At 36.7% G+C, this 24,229-nt stretch overlaps 1 protein-coding gene across 1 annotated transcript in view; it reads right to left on the bottom strand.

Moving 5' to 3' along the window:
* The window catches only part of LOC101740750 (ATP-binding cassette sub-family G member 1), a 69,164-nt gene that overhangs the window by 21,450 nt on the left and 23,485 nt on the right, over positions 1–24,229 (bottom strand). The window contains exons 2-3 of the mRNA XM_038014099.2: positions 10,426–10,490; positions 1,645–1,765 (exon numbers count right to left, since the gene is read on the bottom strand). Of these exons, the coding sequence (XP_037870027.1) occupies positions 1,645–1,765; positions 10,426–10,480 (176 nt within the window). The 5' untranslated portion in view covers positions 10,481–10,490. The remainder of the gene's footprint in view (positions 1–1,644; positions 1,766–10,425; positions 10,491–24,229) is intronic.

Here is a 24,229-nt window from a genome sequence, read left to right as displayed (position 1 = left end):
GGAAAAAAATTTACCGTCACATTTTTCGGTTACGCGTCACATTTTTCCGTTACGCGCCATCTTTTTTGTATTCATGTCTATGATAATAAAATCCTTTTGTTTAAACTTTATCTAATTTAACTTTTTGAAGTGAAACTTCCTTATCGGCGTTGGAAAAAAATTTACCGTCACATTTTTCGGTTACGCGTCACTTTTTTCCGTTACGCGCCATCTGTTTTGTATTCATGTCTATGATAATAAAATCCTTTTGTTTAAACTTTATCTAATTTAACTTTTTTGTATTCATGTCTATGATAATAAAATCCTTTTGTTTAAACTTTATCTAATTTAACTTTATTTAACCAATTTCTAGAAAGTTGCATGTAGATCATTTTTCGAAAAATAAGGCCATAAACAAGTTTCACTTCTTACGTGTGTACACTAGTACACGCACACATTTTTTTGTATTCATGTCTATGATAATAAAATCCTTTTGTTTAAACTTTATCTAATTTAACTTTATTTAACCAATTTCTAGAAAGTTGCATGTAGATCATTTTTCGAAAAATAAGGCCATAAACAAGTTTCACTTCTTACGTGTGTACACTAGTACACGCACACATTTTTTTTCTGTACCACAGCAGGCCTACAAGATGCCCTACTAACAGTGACTATTCAGGGAGTTTTGTTTTTCTTTTCTAATGGTTCATCAGTGAATCAGTTAATCATTTATTGAGTATACATTTCTAATCTTCAAATAAAATTCTAGTTTGATAAAGTATTTTTAAGACTTGAAAGAAAACGATATAATGATGTCGAATAATGACAACCGGAACCATTCTTTTATATGGTTTCCTAATAAATAATGTGTCCATTAGTTGCTATGTAGTATAATCACAATAATACAATAGTATGTTAATGAAGAGAACAAAATAAAAATACACGAAAAAAAAGAATGTTCTTAAAAATAAATTGGTAATTAAATACCGGATTGCGTTCACAAAATAATTGTTTTTTTTTTAATTTACAAACGTGACATTTTGCTTGTAGTTGAAATGGCAAAAACCTATTATTCACTATTAACTTTTTTTCACTGGTGGTAGGACCTCTTGTGAGTCCGCACGGGTAGGTACCACCACCCTGCCTATTTCTGCCGTGAAGCAGTAATGCGTTTCGGCTTGAAGGGTAGGGCAGCCGTTGTAACTATACTGAGACCTTAGAACTTAGCTCTCACGGTGGATGGCGCATTTACGTTGTAGATGTCTATGGGCTCCAGTGACCACTTAACACCAGGTGGGCTGTGAGCTCGTCCACCCATCTAAGCAATAAAAAAAAAATCAGTTGATGGGTTTCGATAATAAAGATAGCTTGATTAGGAGGACTGTGAACTCGTCCATGCATGTAGAACAATAAACAAATAATAATGGAGAATCAGAATGCTGGGGTCCCGTAATCGTAGCCAGGCAGACTATATTCGTGTTACCTTAACCTAAGATAAGATAAAGAAGCCTTTATTAACAAACTTAATTTATATTTAGGTACATACTATTATTATTATTTTTATTTTATTTTTTTCATTTGACATTGATAAATAATTAACATTAACCTAAGATAATTAGTGCTAAATTCAATTATTTTTATTTTGGTGTAATTTAATTTTCTCACCGATAACCGGATATGATGTTGAGAAGGGAACTCTTGCCGGCTCCTGATGGCCCCATGATGGCGACCAGTTGGCCCGACGTGAATTTACCGTCGACACCTTTGACGACAACCTTTTTTGTTGCTGCAATAAAAACATCCGAACTTAGTCGTACATCGTGAAGTGATTAGTCATTTTTTTGATTATTATTCGGATAGCAAACATTCGCAATCTCACACGTGTTGGAATAATTATTATGTCCACGACTCAAGTGCGACCTCGTATTTTAAATTTAAATAAACACAGCTTGTAAAATGCGGCAGTCTTTATTAGAGCGAAGCGGTTTTTGAAAGTCCGAATAATATTCTGATGATTTACTTTTGCCATTGGAGATCCTAAAGGTACCGATCTTAGAAGTCATGGGGTTACAAGACGTTGCTACTCTGTGTGGGTATACCCTAGAGAACGACCCGCCATCGAACGAACAGATCCATACAATCCAGATCTTGCTACTTTTATCCACAATGCATTTCCAGAGATGATTTTTTCAATATTATCCTGTACTACACCGGAACCATTTCATGTCCTACTTCAATCAAAAAAAGTTGACAGTAGCCATGGTAGGACAGTATGAGGTAGGACCTCTTGTGAGTTCGCGCGGGTAAGGTACCACCACCCTGCCTATTTCTGCCGTGAAGCAGCAATGCGTTTCGGTTTGAAGGGTGGGGCAGCCGTTGTAACTATACTTGAGACCTTAGAACTTATATTTCAAGGTGGGTGGCGCATTTACGTCGTAGATGTCTATGGGCTCCAGTAACCACTTAACACCAGGTGGGCTGTGAGCTCGTCTACCCAACTAAGCAATAAAAAAAATTATAATACCCATTTAGATATTAAAAAAAACATTTTATATTTTTCGTCTGCATGTGTGGCATACAGCACACAGCAGTAACAAATTGAAGATTGAAATTATTTGACATTTTAAGTCATTAACTAATAAAGTCAGTGTTTAATTTTAGTAAATCAAAAAACTTCTATGCAAAGTCATCAATAACACAATTTTTTTTTTTCCTACCTAAGCTGAGAGCCTTGAGAGGCTATATCAGCGTAACCCTAACTTTTGTAGGTGAGCTCACGGGGCTCAAACCTGATGACGTTGCTAACACGAACCCTAGCAAGAGCCGTGCTTCGCAGAATCTACCACCGGATCAGAAACGCGACCCACTGAGAAGATCCGGCGAGAAACTCAGTGGGCTGTGTCTGAGAGTTAGTTTACTCGTCGAGCCCTTCGTCGCAAGCGACGGGTTCGACGAGAACGGTGACCGGTGCTTGAAGTACCTAGAAGCACCGTTAGTGGATCGGGAGGATCCGAGATGACGTGTATAACACAATAGGTACAACTATTTTACTACAAGTTTTGTTTAAAAAAGTTCTCAATAGATGGCGCCACAAAGTACAAATATGAAAACAACAAAAAATGGCACCAGCTGCAGCGCCTTCTTCCTTCAACCATTCTTTCTTCTAATGATATCTTTCGATTAATCGAAACACTGTTCGTATGAATTTTCGTTTCGTTTTAGGTGTCAATTCTTGTCTTTTATAGGCTAAGTTTGTGTTATACATTTGTTACCCTGCATGTTGTATCTACAATGAAAATTTCTGCCAAGTATATCTTGCAAAGATCTTTACAAGTGCTCAAATGTTTTTTTTTTTATGGTTGAAGGATTACTGGTGGGCTGGGGGCCTTTCCAGTTTCACCAGGACAGGTGGGCGAGCAAAGGCTCAGCCAGAAGGGGTGGGATTTGCTAACAGCTGCCCGAGCGCCTCCGAAGGAGACCTAACAACTCAAGGACAATTCCTTCGCGATTGAATCTACTACCGGATCGGAATCGCGACCCGCTGAGAAGATCCAGCGAGAAACTCAGCGTGCTGATGCATGGGTTACGTTGCAAGTCGACCTCTTTGTCGAATTCGACGAATACGGTTACCGGGTTTCCTAACCCCGCTTATAGTGTTAGAGCTGAAAACATCTAATGCAAAGGTTATTGGATCTGATGGATCCGTAAGGACGTGTCTAGGGCGTCGTCGGTGACTGGCTCCTGCGTGATCAGGATTCGGGGAGTAGTCATCGGTGGCAACGATAAGGCGATTGTCGTGCTCAAATGTCTGATGGTCTATCTGTATTACAATCTCGTAGGAATTATTTCTTATAACACGGTATTAGGCTTGAGATATTTTTTGCTAGTTCATTAGCCTCTTCATTTCTTTTGTTGTAACATACAGACAAACGGACAAGAACAAATTATGTTCCGTTTTTTCAAAGGCCAAATTTGGCCAAAGTTATGGAATTCTAAGAAAAAGCTAGTGTTTATCGTATACGCCAGTATACATTTATTACACACTTTATATATGATATTAGAACGAGTTATACCTACACGTGTTTATTCAACGATTTCATTTTTTTTATTCACGTTTTCTATAAATCTGGTCCAATAATAACAGCTTGATTAAAAACGTGATATTTTAATGGGTAGCTCATGTTTTTAATGTTGCGAATTCTTTCCTAGTTTATCAACTTATGCTAATCATATCCTAATCAAAAGTTTTAACTATGAAACATTAAGAAAGAAGTTTCAAGAAATACTGACCTTGATTTAAAAATAAAATTATTATTAGCGATACAACCATCTCTTTTATTCACATACCTGCATGCGTAAACTTGACAATGCAGGATCCTTCCGTTCCACTAACACTATTAGACACCTGTAGCTCTAGCACTAGTTGCAGGCTTAGAGACCTTAGTAACCGTACACGTCGAACTCGGCAAAGAGTTTGACGTGCAACCTAACCTATACATAGTATAGTGGTAGATTCTGCGGAGCATTGCTCTTGGTAAGGCTGGTGTTGACAAATTCCTTTTTTTATTGCTTAGATGAGTGGACGAGCTCACAGCCCACCTGGTGTTAAGTGGTTACTGGAACCCATATACATCAACAACATAAATGCGGCACCTACCTTGAGATATTAGGTAGGTATTGTCTACCTAACTTGCCTATTAGGTAGCCTAAGAGGCTATTCCAGATTTTCACGATCGGGTAGGTGAGCTCACTGGCTCAACCTGAGAGGTAGTAGGTGGTGGTGGTAGGACCTCTTGTGAGTCCGCGCGGGTGGGTACCACCGCCCTGCCTATTTCTGCCGTGAAGCAGTAATGCGTTTCGGCTTGAAGGGTGGGGCAGCCGTTGTGACTATACTGAGACCTTAGAACTATATCTCAAGGTGTGTGGTGCATTTACGTTGTAGATGTCTATGGGCTCCAGTAACCACTTAACACCAGGTGGGCTGTGAGCTCGTCCACACATCTAAGCAATAAAAAAAAAATATATATATATAAGTTCTAAGGTCTCAGTATAGTTACAACAGCTGCTTCGCCCTTCAAACCGAAACGCATTACTGCTTCACGACAGAGATAGGCAGCGTGGTGGTACCTACCCGTGCGGACTCACAAGAGGTCCTACCACCACCACCTACTACCTCTCAGGTTGATCCAGTGAGCTCACCTACCCGATCGTGAAAAGCTGGAATAGGAAAAAAAATCGAAGGTTTTACGATGTAACCAACTATTTGATTGAGTATCATATTAATTCAACAAAACTCACAAAATCAATAGCAGGTAACAAGTCTCCTTGCTAATAATAAATGTTTAATATAAATCTTCAAGTCATGAATAGTTTCTTCATTTTTCATTCGCAATTTATTATTTATCAAGTACAAAATTATTTTAAATATGCAATACGGCATTATGACTATTTATAATTGATCGACGTGACAGTTTCATTGCCTTGGATACTAGATCGTAAGTATTGCCCTGGGTCTATCGTGACGTGATTAATGAATGAAACTAACTTAAATTATTATTTCAAGACATGCATAATTATTTATTTAGACGTTCCAGACTGGACAGCTCGTGTTTACATCTTTTACTGAATTATGGTGCTGGAAACACACAACAATAACTGCACCTAGAACAAAAACACTATTACTTCCGACATGGAGGCGGACCTAAAAAGATCAACGTGACTATAGACGAGAATAGATTGATGTATTATTGCCTTAATATGAGCAGAGGCCGAACTTCTTACAATGCAGTGTATGTAGGGTTGACTCCCGCTGAAGCATATTGTGTAACCGACGATGGAAGAAAGTGGTTTAAGCGACCAGCTAAACGACTCTCCTGCACATTTCACAGAGTAGAACCCTGGAGAGATTGGAGGAGTGGTCGTGGTCAGTCCTGAAACCAGATATCATCCCGAGGACACTTGATCGACGGTGTTGTCCCCGGACAGTTTTCTACGGTCATCACGTTCGCCAACACGTCGTGCCACCGAGGCGGTGCCGCTAGTGTTTCGGTGTACCTTACTTGTAGGAATTAGCCTGCCGGGTAGAAGTTGATACACCGCCAATTGATGAGTAATTACTAACTAACGCATAGCGCGCCACGCAGCCTTGATTTCCGTTTCCGCGGCTTGCCGGCGGCCGACCGGTTCGAAGAGAGGACAGCTTTCTCTCTTATGGCGCTTGGCTTCCTTCTGCAAGATAGTGACTCGCAGAAGTTGAGCATCGCCTTTTACGAATCATCCCTGCTGATCATCGCCTTCGAGAACTTATCGAAGATCGTAATCACGACAACCAAAAGCGACAAGTCTGGTTCAATTTGAACGACCGGAATACGATGCTAGTCTTTCGAGGCGGGGCAGGCTGTGGAAGTAAGTTCCGCGCTCTCATCACAGCCACAGCGGTGAACCGTGAGCATTTGCATCAGCCAGAAGAGCCTGAAATTTCTCGAGCTCATCATAGAAGAGGACTCCACCCCACTCTTTTCGGCGCCAATAAAACGTTCTCGAATTGACCTTTATTTTCTGTTCGTTACAAATGCAGCTATTTCTGTTCTTCCGCCTTTGATCTACATACACATTTGCGTATGAATGAATTTTAGAATTCTAACAAATAGTAATTAAGATTAGGCAAATTTTATATATTTGGTGGATTTAATTATTATTACAAAAGCAAATATTCTTTTATTTTATGTTTTTATAGTAATAGGTTTTTTAGAACAGAAGAAATCCGGCATAAACCTGAATCATGCTAACGACATTTTCAAGATTAGTTTGCATAATTATAACTAGTCAGGTCATAAGTATTGTCACACAGTAAAAACTTTTTTTTTAGAATGCTGGCCACAAAAAAGTTTATTGAATTCGAATTTCGAATTGTTCATGAAAATAAAAATGTATACTTTAAGAATTTTACTCATTTTTAAATATGGAGTGGACCCTTAAAGAAGACCGTGTTGCAGTTATTGCGTTGCATCGTTGCGGTTACGCGCCAATTCAAATTTTTAACATACTGAAAAATTTCAATATAACCAAAAGATTCGTTTATCGTACCATCAAACGATACAATGAAGACTCTAGTGTAGATGACAGGTCAAGAAGTGGTCGCCCTCGGTCTGTTAGGACTCCAGCAGTGATAAAAGCTGTGAAGGCGCGAATTCAAAGAAATCCCAAACGTAAGCAGAAACTGTTGGCCCTTCAGATGGGGTTAAGCAGAACCACGGTGAAAAGGGTGTTAAATAAAGACTTAGGGCTTCGGGCATATCGAAGAAAAACAGGACATCGTTTGAATGTTCGTCTAATGGACCTGAGACTGAAGAGATGCCGCGCTTTGTTGAAGTGGTACGCGGGAAAAAAATAGCGGGAAATTCATTTTTCGGATGAAAAAATTTTTACCGTAGAAGAGAACTACAACAAACAAAATGATAAGGTGTACGCATACAGTAGTGAAGAAGCGAGCAACCGTATTCCGCGTGTCCAACGAGATCATTTTCCATCCTCGCTCATGGTATGGTTGGGAGTTTCTTATTGGGGCTTAACAGAGGTACATTTTTGTGAGAAAGGTGTAAAAACGAATGCAGTTGTGTATCAAAATAGAGTCCTGACGAACCTTGTGGAACCTGTTTCTCATACGTTCAATATGTTCAATAACAGGCACTGGGTATTCCAATAAAATAAATTAACTTAAATTGAAGTGCGATAACATCTTCATTCCTACTACAAGCTATTCTATCTACGGAATTCTTCACTGAGCATTGTCATCAGGTTTGAGCCCCGTGAGCTCACCTACTAGTTAAGGCTACGCTGATATAGCCTCTCAAGGCTATCAGCTTAGGTAGGAAAAAAAAAAACTGAGCATTCACGTGTCAGTGTCACACACATAGGCTTATTGTTGGAAAGGACACACCCACACCCACACATACACATTGGTATACAATAAACTCGTGTTGCCCATAGTCAAATTTAATTACTAGGTAGATTTGGGTGATTAAATTTTTATGGCACATTCTTAATTCGCACTTCGGTGTTAATGTTAGAAAGATTGTCGGACTGACTTAGATGTTTTGCTGTTGCTTTCTACTTTATCTTCTTTCATATGTAGACTCATTTTTATTAGTATATTTTTATTATACTAACTTTAACTTAATTTTGGTTTTTAAAGCCAACGACGGCCTGACAAACACGATACTCCCCCATGGTTTGATAAAGTTCCCGATCTCTCTCTAATGGGAGTGTCACAAGAAGATGAATACGACGAAATAAGAGCGATTTGTCGACTCCGGTACGAAATGTATGCGCTAACTTAGCTTAGGAATAGTCTCATAGGCTACCAGCGACTAGGTAGAGAAAACAAAATGCGCTGAGTAGTTACTTTCTCCCGTATTCATATTATAATAATAACGTAGTGCAGTGAATAAAATGTAATCTGGCGCGCTTCAGAAAAGTGCTAGATTTCTTTTAGCATGCGGTCTGAATATTTAGGAAATCAGTAGCTATATATTATTATACTCTATAACTACGCATTAGGGAAGTATAATACATAGCTTTGTATTGTTTATTTCAGTTATAAGTACACTAAATACTTAAATAATGAAGCTTAATATTTTAATTTTATTTAAATTATCATTAGATTCCAATGAGATATTTTATATCTCAAATATCTTCGTTCATCGAATAAGCTTCGTCGTTAATAAACAACGGATGCATAAAAACCTCTGTTACGAATCATTAATAATTAGGAGTTTATTTAATATCGTTTATTAAACTTTTATTGCATCGGATATGACATCAAGCTCACGACTTACCTGGTGCTAAGTGTAGTCCTGACTAGTGGCTTAATGGAGCTCATGGACATAACATGAATATTTCTCTCCACCCTGAGACATAGAGTCGAAGCAATAAGTAGAAGGAGCGGTAGGCAGCGGCTTGGCTCTGCTCCTGGCATTGCTGAAGTCCATGGGCGACGGTAACCACTCACCAACACGTGGGCCGTATGCTCGTCTGCCTACAAGGGCAATAAAAAAAATAAAAAAAGAGTATTACGTCCCGTAAAGCTGGAATGCGTGACTGTGCTGTTTCACAGTAGAAGTAGGTAATCTTTTTTTTTACTTATTTTTTCTTTCTTTTTTTTTACTTTTTTTTTCTTTCTTTTTTTAATATTGTTTTCCATCTTCGAGTCGATGAATTGCCAATGTTATGTACGCCATTATTTACACATGCATTAGGCCATAAATTAAATAGTTTATGTTATTACCAATGTAAAATGTTTGTGTAAAGAATAATGGTATTCAGCAGTGCGGGCTCACAAGGAAAAAGCGCGTAAGCTTCAAACTTAAGCGCATTTTTTTATTTTGTGATTATAACTGGTTCTTAAAAATAAAACAAGAACATTCGGCTTTATTCTCACAACAACAGATTATATATTTTATTGATTTATGATAAAGGATTGATGATGACGAAACGATGATATTTTACTGGTGGTAGGACCCCTTGTGAGTCCGCACGGGTAGGTACCACCGCCCCGCCTATTTCTGCCGTGAAGCAGTAATGCGTTTCGGTTTGAAGGGTGGGGCAGCCGTTGTGACTATACTGAGACCTTAGAACTATATCTCAAGGTGGGTGGCGCATTTACGTTGTAGATGTCTATGGGCTCCAGTAACCACTTAACACCAGGTGGGCTGTGAGTTCGTACACATATCTAGGCAATAAAAAAATAATAAAAAAAACGTCAGAAAAAATGCCGTTCACAATAAATATGTATAAGTTCACAAAAAAATGGTTTTCGTTCACAATAAGTTCATAAAGAACTGGTTTCGTTAACAAAAAAAAGAATTATAAAACTGCATTTTTCGATTGGCAAATTAATTTTTTCCCCGAACAGTAACCTGTGATTGACGTGAGTTTTCTTATTTGTGTGCACACCAGCCAACTTTAAATATTTTATTTTTTGTATATATTTCATTGAAATAAATATTATTTAATTTAACCAAAAAAAAAGGTTACACATACGTTTTTTACATATACGTTTTTTTCTAATTAAATAATTTTGAAATAAACTTTAAATAATGTAATTTTTTACTTTCTACCAGTTAATTTACCTTTCATTGCTATGTAATACACTATTATAAAATAGCCATGATATTATAGTATGAGTTGAGATTGTATGTCGGCCCATCCAGTCAAAAATTCAGACAAGATAAGAATTTTTTGTTGACTAAAGAAGTGTTTGAAAATTATATCGGTAAGATTTATAAATTTGTGTAGCGGTAAGTTCGAGCAGTGCTATCAGCTTGCCTCTTTCTATCGCATTCCGGCAGTTATAAAATAGAATTAAAGCTCCACTTCATGTCTCAAGGTGTATGGAGGAATTCTAAAGAATAATTAGTGGCATTGTAACACAATGAATAACCTTACCTTTAGCTATACGACTCTGCACCGTGTAAGTGAGATTTCGAAATTCTAAATCCATTTTCAGTAATCTGAAACAAAAAAAAACACTTTTAATACCGACTTCGCATTACCGCCTTTGAAATTTTACGAAAACTCCATTCCAATCACTGTCGTGTTGTTTTGGCAACACTTTTTTAATATTAGAACTAGAATAATGTTTGTTTATTTATTTTACCGTTTATTTAATAAAATTTCTGATTAAATGAATTAAGTTATCACTATTTGCACTTGACAAACGCGAAAGTCGCGGCCGTTACGTTTGAAGAAAACCGAGCTAATGCTACAAGAATATTGCATTATTCATTTTGTAAATTACATAAGTTTTCACGCATGGATTTACCTGTTTGATCTACATCGGAATATTTGATATTTTTGGATCCTTTGTTGCTTTTCTTGAACAGAATTTAAGACGTTAATTAACATAAAAATTGTGTTTGAAGTTGAACTCGAATTTTGGAAGCTAAAGGTTATGTATCAAAAGAACGGTTTACATATTTTAAACGGACTTTGCAAATAAAACTATATTACATGTTAATATCAGTGTTTAGTTGGATCAGTTTTCACGCATAAACATATCTACGCATTAAAATTGTCTATGACATGGTGTATCTTTTTTTTGCCGTACCTATAGCTCATTTCACGTAAAATATAATATCAGATGATAAGAATTGAGCAGAGGTCAACTGAACTATTCAAAACATTATATTATATTACATAAAATATTACCTAACCTCATAATTATATTAATCGGGGAATCAAACGAGTGAAATCCTATAGATAGGCATTGCAAGCTATTCAGGTGTAAAATTTTAACTGTCAACTGTCAATATGACACCATCATTGAGACTGGAACGTTATCAATGACAATATCCCTTTCGACGATTGCATTGATATTTGGTTCGAAAAACATTAATAATGATGCTGATCACGTGCGCTGATTCTTACAATCTTATTACCCTTAAAACCTTAACCCTTACATTTATCTTACATTTTATAGTCCCTAAATTTTCATTTAAACAAGTTGTTGCAAGATAGCTCTAACACTATTTTGCCGATTCCATTTTATCCAAAATAACTCTTCTCTTAGATGTACCTTTGTGTTCTTAGTTAACAACAGAAAAACAATTTAATTTTTCTTCATAACAATTTCAATCAAGTTACTTTTTTCATCTTCGCACACGGATAAAACTTCATTTAACTTTATTAATGCATACTTAATTTATACATACATACATGCATACGCGCATCATGACATTTTCATTTGCTGCTTAAGTGGATGGATTATTGAGACAAGACATTGTCATAATCTACTACAGTACTAACGGCTAACGATTAAGAACGAAGTCCCTTCCTTAAAAATATTATCAATATTTTATTTTTGCCCAAAAAGTTATTTTTAATATTTTTACGAAATACATATATTGATTTCTTAAAATTCTTAAAATTTTCTGAAATAAATATATAAAAAATTGTGCACATAATAAAATAAATAAATTGTAAAAAAAAATACTAAATAAATTATTGGGGATCCATAACAACGCAGCCCACATTGTTCTTTTTTTTTCTTACCAAGCTGGTGGTAGCCTTTAGAGGCCATGCTAGCGTAACCGAGCGAGTAGGTGAGCTCCGAACAAGAGCAGTGCTTCGCAGAATCTATCACAGTATCGGAAACGCGACCCACTGAGAAGATTCGGCGGAACATTGAATTTTTGTGTTTGTAGGTTAGGCATTGCTCGTAATTTGCATTTAGTTATCTAATTCTTTTGATCTAAGTAATCCGAAATAATTGGTCGTGAATCCCGGCGCCTACCTGAGACAAGAGGTCTAAGTCTCAATTGTATAGGGTTCCAACTGTCCCACTCAAATCCCACACTCAAAATCAAACAGGTAGGGCGGTGGTACCAGCTCATAAAACAAAAGGAGGGCCTAATATTAATTACGCAAACGAATATTTTTGGGAGTATTGATTTTTATTACACGATGTTATTCCTTTATTGTAGAAGACAACCGAAAACATTTGTGAACGTATTTCATTAGATAAATTGGTATCCGGGGGATTGGAACATCGGCATCGTCGCATCGCTCGATACAAATAAGTATGGCCTTACGAGGCCACCACGAATTTTTAAGATAATATTTTAAGAACAAATATACAAATATGCCTTAGGAGCAAATCAATTAAAAATGTAATTATTAAATTATGAGTTTTTATGAGATTATTCAATATGACGTTATTGTCTTTTTACAGCTATGGGATTATTTTAGAATAACGTCAAATGACATGAGAATGAAAATAAAAAATTCTCAGTATTAACAGCTGTGTGCTAAAAAATTCTAAAAACTTTTAAGTATTAGATTATTTTTCCTACATTACAATTGAACAGCTACCACCATGGGACAGTGGTTCCGGAAGTGGCGCATCGACATCAACCCCACGAAAAGTACAGCGGTGCTCTTCAAAAGGGGTCGCCCTCCGAACACCACGTTGAGCATTCCTCTCCCGACTAGGCGCGTCGACACCTCCGCCTCCGCCATTCGCCCAATCATGATGTTCGACCAGCCCATACCGTGGGCCTCGAAGGTTAAATATTTAGGCGTCACCCTCGACAGAAGGATGACATTCCGCCCCCATATTAAGACGGTACGCGATCGTGCCGCCTTCATTCTAGGACGTCTCTACCCGATGATATGCAGGCGAAGTAAAATGTCCCTTAGAAATAAGGTGACACTCTACAAAACTTGCATACGCCCCGTCATGACCTATGCAAGTGTAGTGTTCGCTCACGCGGCCTGCACTCACTTAAAATCCTTCCAAATTATTCAATCCCGTTTTTGCAGGATAGCCGCCGGAGCCCCGTGGTTCGTCAGGAACGTCGACCTCCATGACGATCTGGACTTAGAGTCCATCAGTAAGTATTTACAGTCGTCTCAGTGCAAACGAAGCAAAAATTTAATTCACCAGTAAGTCAATAAATACATTTACAAATATTTTACAATTCAATTATGCAAATGACATATGTACTGGATCCTTTCCGCGTAAGTCAATGTGGTCAAAGTTCAATGTCGGTATAATTGTTTGGTGAATGTAAAAAAGAAATATGACTTTCGCATTCAAGTTTCAAGTGCCCACGAGTATGTATAATGGGTGTCGTCCACAAATGTCATTTCCTTGTGAACTTTCAACGAAATGATAATGAGTAAATACCTACTTTGTTTAATTAAAAATGCAATTACTACTTCGATCCTTTTTTCTTATTGTTAAGGACGTTTCACTGAACAATCTTTTCGGCTTACTTTTTTCTCTGTACTTTACTTGTTACCACAAGTAAAGCATATTACGGCAGAAACTATATTCATTATCATTGATGGAAAGACGCACTGTACTGTTTACTGTAGGTCTTTCGAAGTATCGTACTCTTCCAACCAAAACTCATGAAGCGGCAGAAATAGATAACGACGATGTTACCCGCAGGCATGCAATAGCGAAATCTCCTTAAAATATCTTGATGACTGTGATTTTATGTTGCATTTCACTTTCATTGCTTTATTGCGTGCGCTGTGGATTGTACAAGAAAGTTGAAATGCCTTTTAGAAATCCACAATTAATTTTATTGTTTTATTCGTAAATATCAATTGTCTTTTACTTATGGTTGTACTTTTGATTATAGGGATTCGCATGGACAAACTCGTACCGTCCGAAGCAACGAGGAGTTTGTGCAGTAGTAATACAGGGTGTGTTAGAATCGTTATTCAAAACGAAGATAAATGGTAATACCGATGATTACAAACATAAAATATTAAGCCTTTTATTGCATGCAATTTATGCTGACTTAAAAATCTACGTTCTACTTGCGTCTCTACGGACTCGTGAGGATACGGAGAGCGGTTGCCAGTTGTTGTAGAGTTCTATTGCGGTTTGACGAATTATGAACTTAGGAAAACAACAAGTTTATTTTGGTGGATGATTAATATTAATTAATGTTTTCCGTTTAATTTATAGTAGTAGTTTATGTCGGTTTCTTCTTCACGAATGGTTTCGACAATAGCAATTTTTTTTATGAAGGTGTTTACTGGTGGCCCTCTGGCCTTTCTAGTTTCATCAGGATAGGTAATAGCAAGTATAGAGAGTATTTTGGAAGGAGGAATTTTTATGTATAAGAATAGTCCGCTAGTCCACAAGAGACAATATAAGAGTCCACAATTGAATTAATTGCAGTAGCCGTTATTGTAATAAAATGGCCTAATTTGCAGTACATATTGGATTAGATTGTTTTCTTTTTTTTTAAACATCATTGTAAACTTTTTATCATAAAATCAAAATTACCATTTTAATCTAGCTTACATCATGGCAACAGAACAACGTGATGCATTATTGTCAGCGTTTAGTTTCTTCTTTTTGTTTATTGCTTAAATGTGTGGACGAGTCCACGGTCCACCTGGTGTTAAGTGGCTACCAGAGCGAATAGACATTTAGGTACAACATAAGCCCGTGAGAAATGAATTCTAATGCCTCAGTTTTTATAATACAATGGCTGCCAAATCCTTTTTTTTTTTTTTGGTACCTACCCGTGCTTAACTTCCTACCACCAGTAATTAATTATGCAAAGTGTGATTTTGCGGGTTTGATTTTCATTACACGATTTCACTTCTATAATTATAGTTTATTATCTATGTTTTAGTCATTACAATTCTAACAATAAAGTAATTGTTCGAGTCACAGACGCGATTAGAACAGCACGCGTCGCTTTGATGGGTACAAAGTTCTATAAAAATACAACGAATATAGCCAGTCATTGATCTTTAAAATTTTTAGCATCAAATAAATTAACTTGAATTAAAATGAGATTTTATTATTGGCGTGAATGCCGCGATAAACATTGAAACATGAGTTTGAAATCTCAATTGTATTACAGCGTACATTCTATTTATGATATAAATAATATTATGTATTAAATAATAACTTGTGTCTTTCATGCATTAGCAAATGCATTATGTAGAGGTGTTCTCTGAATCGGGTGCGGTTAAGTACTAACTTAAAAAGCAAAAACATATACAGTCTTACACAAACAGTTATCTATTTTTATAGCGAAATAATTACGCTTTCCGACTTGAAAGACGGGACACAATTCAAATGAAATTTGAATGGATTTGGAATGGATTTCATATTATAATAAAAATTTTGATAACTATTTAAACCAGATGGACTGTGAGCTCCTCTGTTCATTTTTTCCTTGAAAATACACTATTACATTATAATTACGTAGCCCAATGAGCTTCTCGCCGGATCTTCTCAGTGGGTCGCGATTCCGATCCGGTGGTAGATTCCGCAACTGCTCTTGATAGGGCTAGTGTTAGAAAATTCTCTCAGATTGAGCCTGTGAGCCCGCCTCCTAGGGTACCAGCGAATGGGTATGGAAAAAAATACTTTTTGTTCTAACATACTGGTGGTAGGGCCTCTTGTGAGTTAATGGTGGTAAGACCTCTTGTGAGTCCGCACGGGTAGGTACTACCACCATATATAGGCTCCAGTAACCACTTAACACCAGGTGGGCTGTAAGCTCGTCCACCCATCTAAGGAATAAAAAAAAATTACATAATTTTGGTTTTAATATTCTATCCATTTTATATGTTATTTCGGGCATATCGAACATTTCACAATTCTCATGGTCAGGCGACGTCCTAAAAGTGTAAATGAACATATAAGTTGCCGTCGTAATTATGTTCACAAAGCGATATCCTTAGGAAATACTCAATTAACAAATATAGCTTGAAAAAAAAAAGAACTACTTTTATAGAATTTATTTGTAGAAAAATCATGATAATATCATGGCTGTATGCGAATTTTCGGTAACATTTTAGGCGAAAACCACTATATCGAGTTCCTCAAACATCAAGTTTGAACATTTGTGTTCGGCTATTAATATGAAAATGTATTTATGTGTCTTTCATTATCTACGTTTAAATATTAAGAGCTCTGTAGCTCCATCAGATTCTTGATATGAATGACTGAACCTGAATAACAAATGACTTTACATTTATTCAAATCATTTAGCGGGGATCTGGTGGTAGGACTGGTGGTAGGACCTCTTTACTGGTGGTAGGACCTCTTGTGAGTCCGCGCGGGTGGGTACTACCACCCTGCCGAATTCCGCCGTGAAACAGTAATGCGTTTCGGTTTGAAGGGTGGGGCAGCCGTTATAACTATACTGAGACCTTAGAACTTATATCTTAAGGTGGGTGGTGCATTTACATTGTGGATGTCTATGGACTCCAGTAACCACTTAACACCAGGCGGGCTGTGAGCTCGTCCACCCATCTAATCAATAAAAAATAAAAATAAAAAATGATCAAGGAAGATAAATTTCACCATGTAGTTTATTAACTTTTTTTTTGCAACTTCGTGTACCTGTTGAATTCTTCGAAAGAATGTCCTTATATCCATGTCAGTTGGATTCAAGTTTTGCGATTAAATACTCCGACATTTCAATGAACTTTAATTTAAAGATACATTTTCCTTATTTTAAGTAATATCAAAGGTATTTGGAGGAAATACTTATAGTGGTAATATTACAAAGCTTATCGAAACATTTGGACCGGGAATATATGTACGTTTAGACCAGATGAATCTACTGCGGCGTATATAAGTATGTGTGTGATCGTTTTTTTAAAATAAATATGAAAAACCGTATACATTCTCCTTATTGGCGACGTACTTTCTACATTATGAACTCGGAAAGTAAACACTACTGGAAGTATTTACATATTTACTTTCACTTTTATCCGTCTAGATATTATTTCTATAGAATGGAAAGATTTTAAAGCCTTCTGTTTCACAAGGAAGCGAAGTTGTGACGTTTTTTTTTTAATTCGCGCAAGCAAGGGAAACTTTAACAAAAACGAGCATAAACTTTTTAAATTTCTTACTTTACGCTCCAAAGGAATACAGCTTTTTTTGTTTGTATTATCTAATATTTGTCATTATTATTGTTAACTTTCGTTGTGTTCTCGTAAATTTTTGTTTATTCGATTTTTCTACAAGCTCTCTAAAATTAGTCTCTACCGGTAGACCTGTATTTTTCGTTATTTTATCAACAACTGTATTAAGGCAAACGTGTCGTCGTCTCTTGTGCCTGGTAATGCTAATGCTCATAAGCATCAGTGACTACTCACTGACCATTGTGCTGTATGATCGTCTACCGTTTCAGGCAAAAACGACAGAAATAGATATAGAGTAAATTAATGTTGTAGATTGGAAATTATGACCAGTGGAACTGATTCGATCGATCGATATATGTATAGTAAGACATAAAATATTGTCATACACCAGTATGTTGTTAGATAACTACGACGTTCTTGCTCTACTGGTTCAATGGATGGACTAATGTTGGTATTGACATTTTGTAGATTGTTCGCGAAGCAATGAATTAAGGCATCATTTTTTAAAGTGAGATACGCTATACACGTCCTGATATTTGTAAGCTTTGATAACCAATTAGCACCAGCTAGACCAGGAGTTAGTCTCCCCATCAACACTTCTAAACAACTCAGGGTACGATTGTAAAATGTTGAACAAATTATGGGGCTTACAAACAACATTCAAAATGGTGTTTTAGTGTTTTCCAAGATGGCCTAACGATCACTTTCGGCTTCAGTGAATTCCGAGTTACCGTTTCACGGCATTGGCCGAGTTTTTTTTTTTCAAATACAAGTTCCAGTGCTTCACGTATTATAGTTGCGGTGAGGTCAACCAACTCGTGAACTAACACAGCCGCAATCGTTAAGGTTTCTAATGAGTGAAACCGTAGGACTGCGGTTTTCGATGGCTTTGTATCCAGTGCTATGGTTAGACTGTTCTATTTGTGGTATAGTACATTTCAAGTGCATGTTATTTTTTACAATTGTAACGAAGCTACTTGAATACATTCTGCTTTTGACTTTTTTTACCTCCTTTTTTTGGCCAGTACTTAACTATTGTATTTTTTTTATTAAACTTTTAACCTATTTGCTTAACTTGTCCAGAGAGGATTTTATTGTAGAAGGCGTGAAAGAACAGAAAAAATCAAGAAAAGCCCGCCTATCTTAATAATAATGTATTATTTAAATTGATTGATAAAAACAAGTTTTTTTTTAAAAGTAATTAGGCGAAGACAGAAAAACGAATGAAATGTAACATTTTTATATTTCGGTATTTGAAAATTAAAATTTTTGTGTAAATATTTATAATAATCCAATGCAAATCATAGAATTAAAAACAAGTGATGTAAATGAAACAGCAAAAAAGTCCCTCCCTGTGTAGATTGCAATATATATTTAACCGAAAGAGAGTTGATGTCAGGCAGGCGGCCAGTCGTAAAACTCATGCCAAATTCTTATGCGGCATGATAAGAAGACTCTTCTGAAGACTATTCTGCGTCGACCCCACATAACGTGGGACGAGGGCAAGAAGAAGAAGAAGATAAAGAAGAAGAACAGTGATAAAGACAACGTACACCGACAACGTCCACGTGACAATCGATCGAATTTGACAGTAATGGCTGATATTTCGAAATTTAGATTAATTTGATTTTTAAAAAGTAGAATTGATAGCCTTTTTTAAGTTGGTTAAAAATAGGGTTATTTCTAAAATACGAGCGAAACCCGGGCCAATACTATTATAAAATTACCAATATATTTTTAAATCCGGAATCGAACAAGGTCAATTTAATTATAAAAAAATATATTAAATGCATGAATGAACCATTTATTTTGACCTGAAGTGCACGATGCGCACGCGGCTCCCCACTCTTTTGTCGAGAGCTCAAGACTTGTGCCGATTACTATAATATTTTCTCATTTGTTTTGGCATTTTGAAAATTAAATTATTTTTCATAAATCGATACAATTATATATGCTCATAAAAAATCATTATCAAACAAAGGTAATCCGTTGACAAACAAGATTATACTTAACTATTTATCATTGCTTACCATCTTTATAATATGTAGATAAGATGAAATGAGTCAGCTTTAAGAAAATCAAGTTTTTTGCGGTTCGAGCAATTTAATCTCACTAACTTGTTTCTTAATAAAATAAGATTCGTACATTGTTAAATATTATTTCGGAAATGAGTTAACTCATTCATTTAATAATTTATATAATAGGTATGTCTCTGAAAAATGTTAACGAATTACTTCCACGGTATAGAAATAAAGTTGTGTTTTTTTCCATACCTATTCGCTGGTAGCCTAAGGGCCTCTTTCAGCTACGGCCTAACGGGTAGGTGTGCTAATGAAAGCCTGTACGGGTAAGTACCTTTTTTTTATGATTGAAAGATTACTGGTGGCCAGAAAGCCTTTCCAGTTTTACCTTGACAGGTGGGCGAGCAAAGGCTCAGCCAGGAAGAGTGGGATTTGCTAACCACTTGTTAGCAAATCACACTCCTCCAATCCCGAGCGCCTCCGAAGGAGACTTAACAACTCAAGAGCAATTGCTTCGCGAATGAATCTACTACCGGATCGGAATCGCAACCTACAGAGAAGATCCGGCGAGAAACTCAGCAGGCTGATGCATGGGTTAGGGGGTAAGCACCTTGCTTATTTCTGGCACGAAGCAGTTGTGCGTTCCGGTTTGAAGGATAGGACAGCGTTACACTATACCCGCGAAGACCGACGTCGTTGGTCATCGACTATCGCCTCGACGACCCGTCGGTTGGGCGTCCTCGGGGTGGCGCCGCGTGTCTGGTTGTAGTGTTGACCACGGGAATCCCCCTACTCTGACCGGGTTTTGACCCCGGACGGAGATCGGACGTCGGATGTAAGAGTGTAGGGGAGTCGTTTAGTGGGTAGGATCTAAAATTCCATGGGCCCGCGGTCTGCTCTCAACACCTGCAGATCGTTGAGTCCCACATACCCCGCGCGCCCCCTAGGCGCGGCGACCTCGAAGGAGGTTCGGCCCCCGGCCCGAAAAAAAAAAGCGTTATACTATACGACTGAGACTTCGTCTCAATATACGGAATTTACATTATCGAGGGGCGCAAGGTTATTTGATTTTTAGCGACATTTTTATAACTTTACAGGTGAGCCATTTAAAGTTTCAAATTTGGAAAAAATATCTTAAAAAATGTATTCAGCTATTTCAATAGAGAAAACTTAATTGAAGATCAATTAAACATATCGAACTGTTGATGCTAATACCAGATAAAACGCATCTTTAATTACAAAGACAAATATCGCGTATTAAGGGAAATGTCGCTTAAACCAAATAATATTTCACCCCTCTCACCCACTCCTCGTTACGATGCAAACGAAATACCGTAAAAAAATTGTTGACTGTAATATTTAATTCCTACGTTTTATTGTGCGATCATATTGTATTAAAAGTCAATAAACTGATTAGAAATCTTGCGGCGAATATCTTAGAGGGGCGTAGCATCCTAATCAACAAGTTGTTAGTTTTGATACCTACAATCGATACGGGACAGTATGAAGGTGTACGGCAAAATTCATGTTACCGTCTAGTACTCGCCTAAAATTACATAGACAGTGTGCTCATCCGAAAATCAACGGCCTCATTCACTCGGCACTCAAAACTGTGACCGGAAAATAATTATAGAAATCGCACTTTATTTTTAGTCAGACTTAAATTAAAATAGATGGAACAACTTCAAAGTTACAAATTCTGAATTAATTAATTCACAGAAGTAATAATCATTTGTCATTGACACATATTTTTATCTTTGTGCCCTAATTTTTATATGCTGTTCCGAATATACAGCAAAAATTGTGTTGTAATTATGATAATACCGAGAAAAAAAAACCACTACTAGGGGAATTCATTGTGATATTTAAAAAAATATGTACCTAAGTGGTCATTTTTTGCATGATTTCTTTTTAAAATTCTGTGTTCTTAACGATAGTTAAGAATATCTATGCTAGATAACTGGTTTAATTTTTTCATATAGGTTAAGTTTAAGTTTTGACTAGTGCTCAATAATAACGCGGGCCTTGAAAGAATGCGAACCTTACGTCTTGTTTCTAGGTGTTTGCGTTTGTAGAAAATGAACTAGTAAATTGGGAAAGACTTAGATGTGCATAATCCAACACTGATTAGCTTAGTATTGGAGAAAAAGCGCAGTTTCTATATTAAGTATCCATTTTTATTTCTTTGAATGTACTCAAATTTCCAGTGAGCCTGTCAGAAACTTCTGCGGACAGCTCACGCCTGTCCAAAAATTATACTATGCCAAACTGTTCATAAAAAAGGTAAGGAGGATTGCATCAAATAAATAAACATTACATTAAAACCTCAAAAAATAAGTTCTAAATCAATCAGCATGTATTTACTAAATCAACTTATTTTATGTTCATGAACACCGAGAAGCGATACCGTTACGTGTAGTGGTGACATTATTACCTGATTTTTATTTTATAAGGTTTGGCCTAGTTGCGAATAACTGTGTATCATATCACAAGATAACCAAAATAGTCATTGCTGACGTGTTTTAGACCTGCATGGCGCACAAATAATGACCGCATTTTGCTCGGTAGAAAGTAAAATGACAACATAAAGACAGTAAGATAACTCTTAGAAAGTTTTATTACGTTTTCGAGGTCACTGTACGAAGCTTATGTCAAAACGTGACCTGTATAGTTTTATAGCTTTTTCTACTTCGGAGTTACAGACACGCAGGTTTTAAGCAGGTTTTAATTAAATAGTCAATGGTAATAGCTTCCAATATTTTGAGTCTCAATTGTAGTGTGTATTTTATTTATTTACTGGTCAACATTCTATTTCAACAGTTGATCCCAATTCATTCGTCATCATCATCATCATCATCATCTCAGCCTGTCTACTGTCCACTGCTGAACATAGGCCTCTCCAACTGATGTCCAGTGCGGCCGGTCCGTTGCCACCTGCATCCAACGTGACCCAGCAATTTTCACCAGGTCGTCGGTCCATATGGTAGGTGGCCGTCCCACACTGCGTTTGCCAGTACCTGGTCTCCACTCGAGGATCTTTCTGCCCCATCGGCCGTCCGATCTTCGCGCTATGTGGCCTGCCCACTGCCACTTCAGCTTGCTAATCCTACGGGCTATGTCAGCAACTTTGGTTCTTCTACGCATCTCCTCATTTCTGATTCGATCTTGTAGAGAAATACCAAGCATAGCCCTCTCCATAGCTCGCTGCGCGACACTAAGCTTCCTAAAAAGATCCCTTGTGAAGCACCACATCTCGGAACCGTAAGTCATCACTGGCAACACACATTTTTCATTCAATTCATTCGTATCTAGAGTTTATTAATTTAGACGCTATGTAACAGTTGTATAACCTGTATTTTACTTTTTACCTTAATTTTTTACCAAACCCTTTTTGTGAAGATATCTATCACCCAAGGGCAGACGTGAAGACAGGTATTATTAGTAAATAGTATCTAGTTATTTAATTAATATTATGTATACAAATTCTGAGCTTTCACAAAAAGGTAATAGTATACAGACGTTTTCTGTTCAACAATTTTTATATTAAAACGATTTGTCTTACAAAAAAATATTTTTAGGAATCTCTATGTATACCGATCCTTCTTATTATCTCATTAATAAGGTGACCTTCAGAATCGAGGAAGTTTTTTACCGTTTTAATTTCAAGATCGACGTAAAATCACTATTTGAACAATGACGTCAACGCTCAAGATCGCGTTAAAAGTTCTATATCAACACTCGTATTGAAAAAAGTTACAAAGAATATCTCACAAAAAATTTTGGCACTTAAATTTAGTTTTCTTAGTTTCAACAATTAAAGTACTTACTTTAGTGTTTATTTTGTTTTTTTAGTGTGTTAGCTACGTACGCGTTTTGATTTTAAAAACACTACATCCAACTACGTACATGTTTGCAAAGGTGTTCAATGCTTGATATGTTTGTTCTAAATCATTCAATTGATTTTAGTCTGTAGGTAGAACGGCAGTTATTCCAATACAATTAACTTCGACTTCATAGCTCAAGATGAGTGACGTTTATTCTTGATTTAAGAATGAGTTGAGAGGTGTGAAATACCACCGAGGTAAAATACACCCAATTTAGTGGGAATCTGCAGTTTTATGGACTTTCCTATAAATATGGATGACATTCTCATGCTTTTTTTTGTCCTCCATCAGGCTCGGCGTGGGCACTTGGGGATTACCATTAATGTATAGGAACATCATTCATTATAATTGTTCATTCCTTAACGGAATTTGGAAACTTAAGAAAAAAAGACCTCCTCGTCCTCGCTTCAACCCCTTAGGGGCAAAATAAATAAGACAATTTTGGATTCGTATTGTTTTATTAAGTAATTACTATGTTTTTGTAATTTCGTGCACGATTAGCTTAGGTTAATACTCTATTTCTTTTTTTTATTTTATTGATTAGATGGGTAGACGAGCTCACAGCCCACCTGGTGTTAAGTGGTTACTGGAGTCCATAGACATCCACAACGTAAATGCGCCACCCACCTTACATTTTGTACGCAGAGGTAATTATTAATTCTGAGCGCGCTATTCTTGATCAGTTTTGTCAGTTGTTTATAGAATATACTCGCACTGTACACTATCACATTACTTTCTTTTATATCGCGTTCTTAACTTTCTCGGTTCGATTGCAGTACCGTTGAGCCTTTTTAAAACCAGTCAGACTTCATTCTGGTTTCATCTTAAATCAGTTTATCAAAGGACTAGTAATATCATAATGTATATATGTACCTATTTGAAAAAAAATCGATCCTTTCAAATTTCTTCACGAGAATTGTAGTACAT

Source organism: Bombyx mori, chromosome 11 (genome assembly GCF_030269925.1).
Source record: "Bombyx mori chromosome 11, ASM3026992v2".
Lineage (NCBI taxonomy): Eukaryota > Metazoa > Arthropoda > Insecta > Lepidoptera > Bombycidae > Bombyx > Bombyx mori.
Note: the sequence above shows the minus strand (reverse complement) of the source record. Positions and strands in the feature narration are given on the sequence as shown.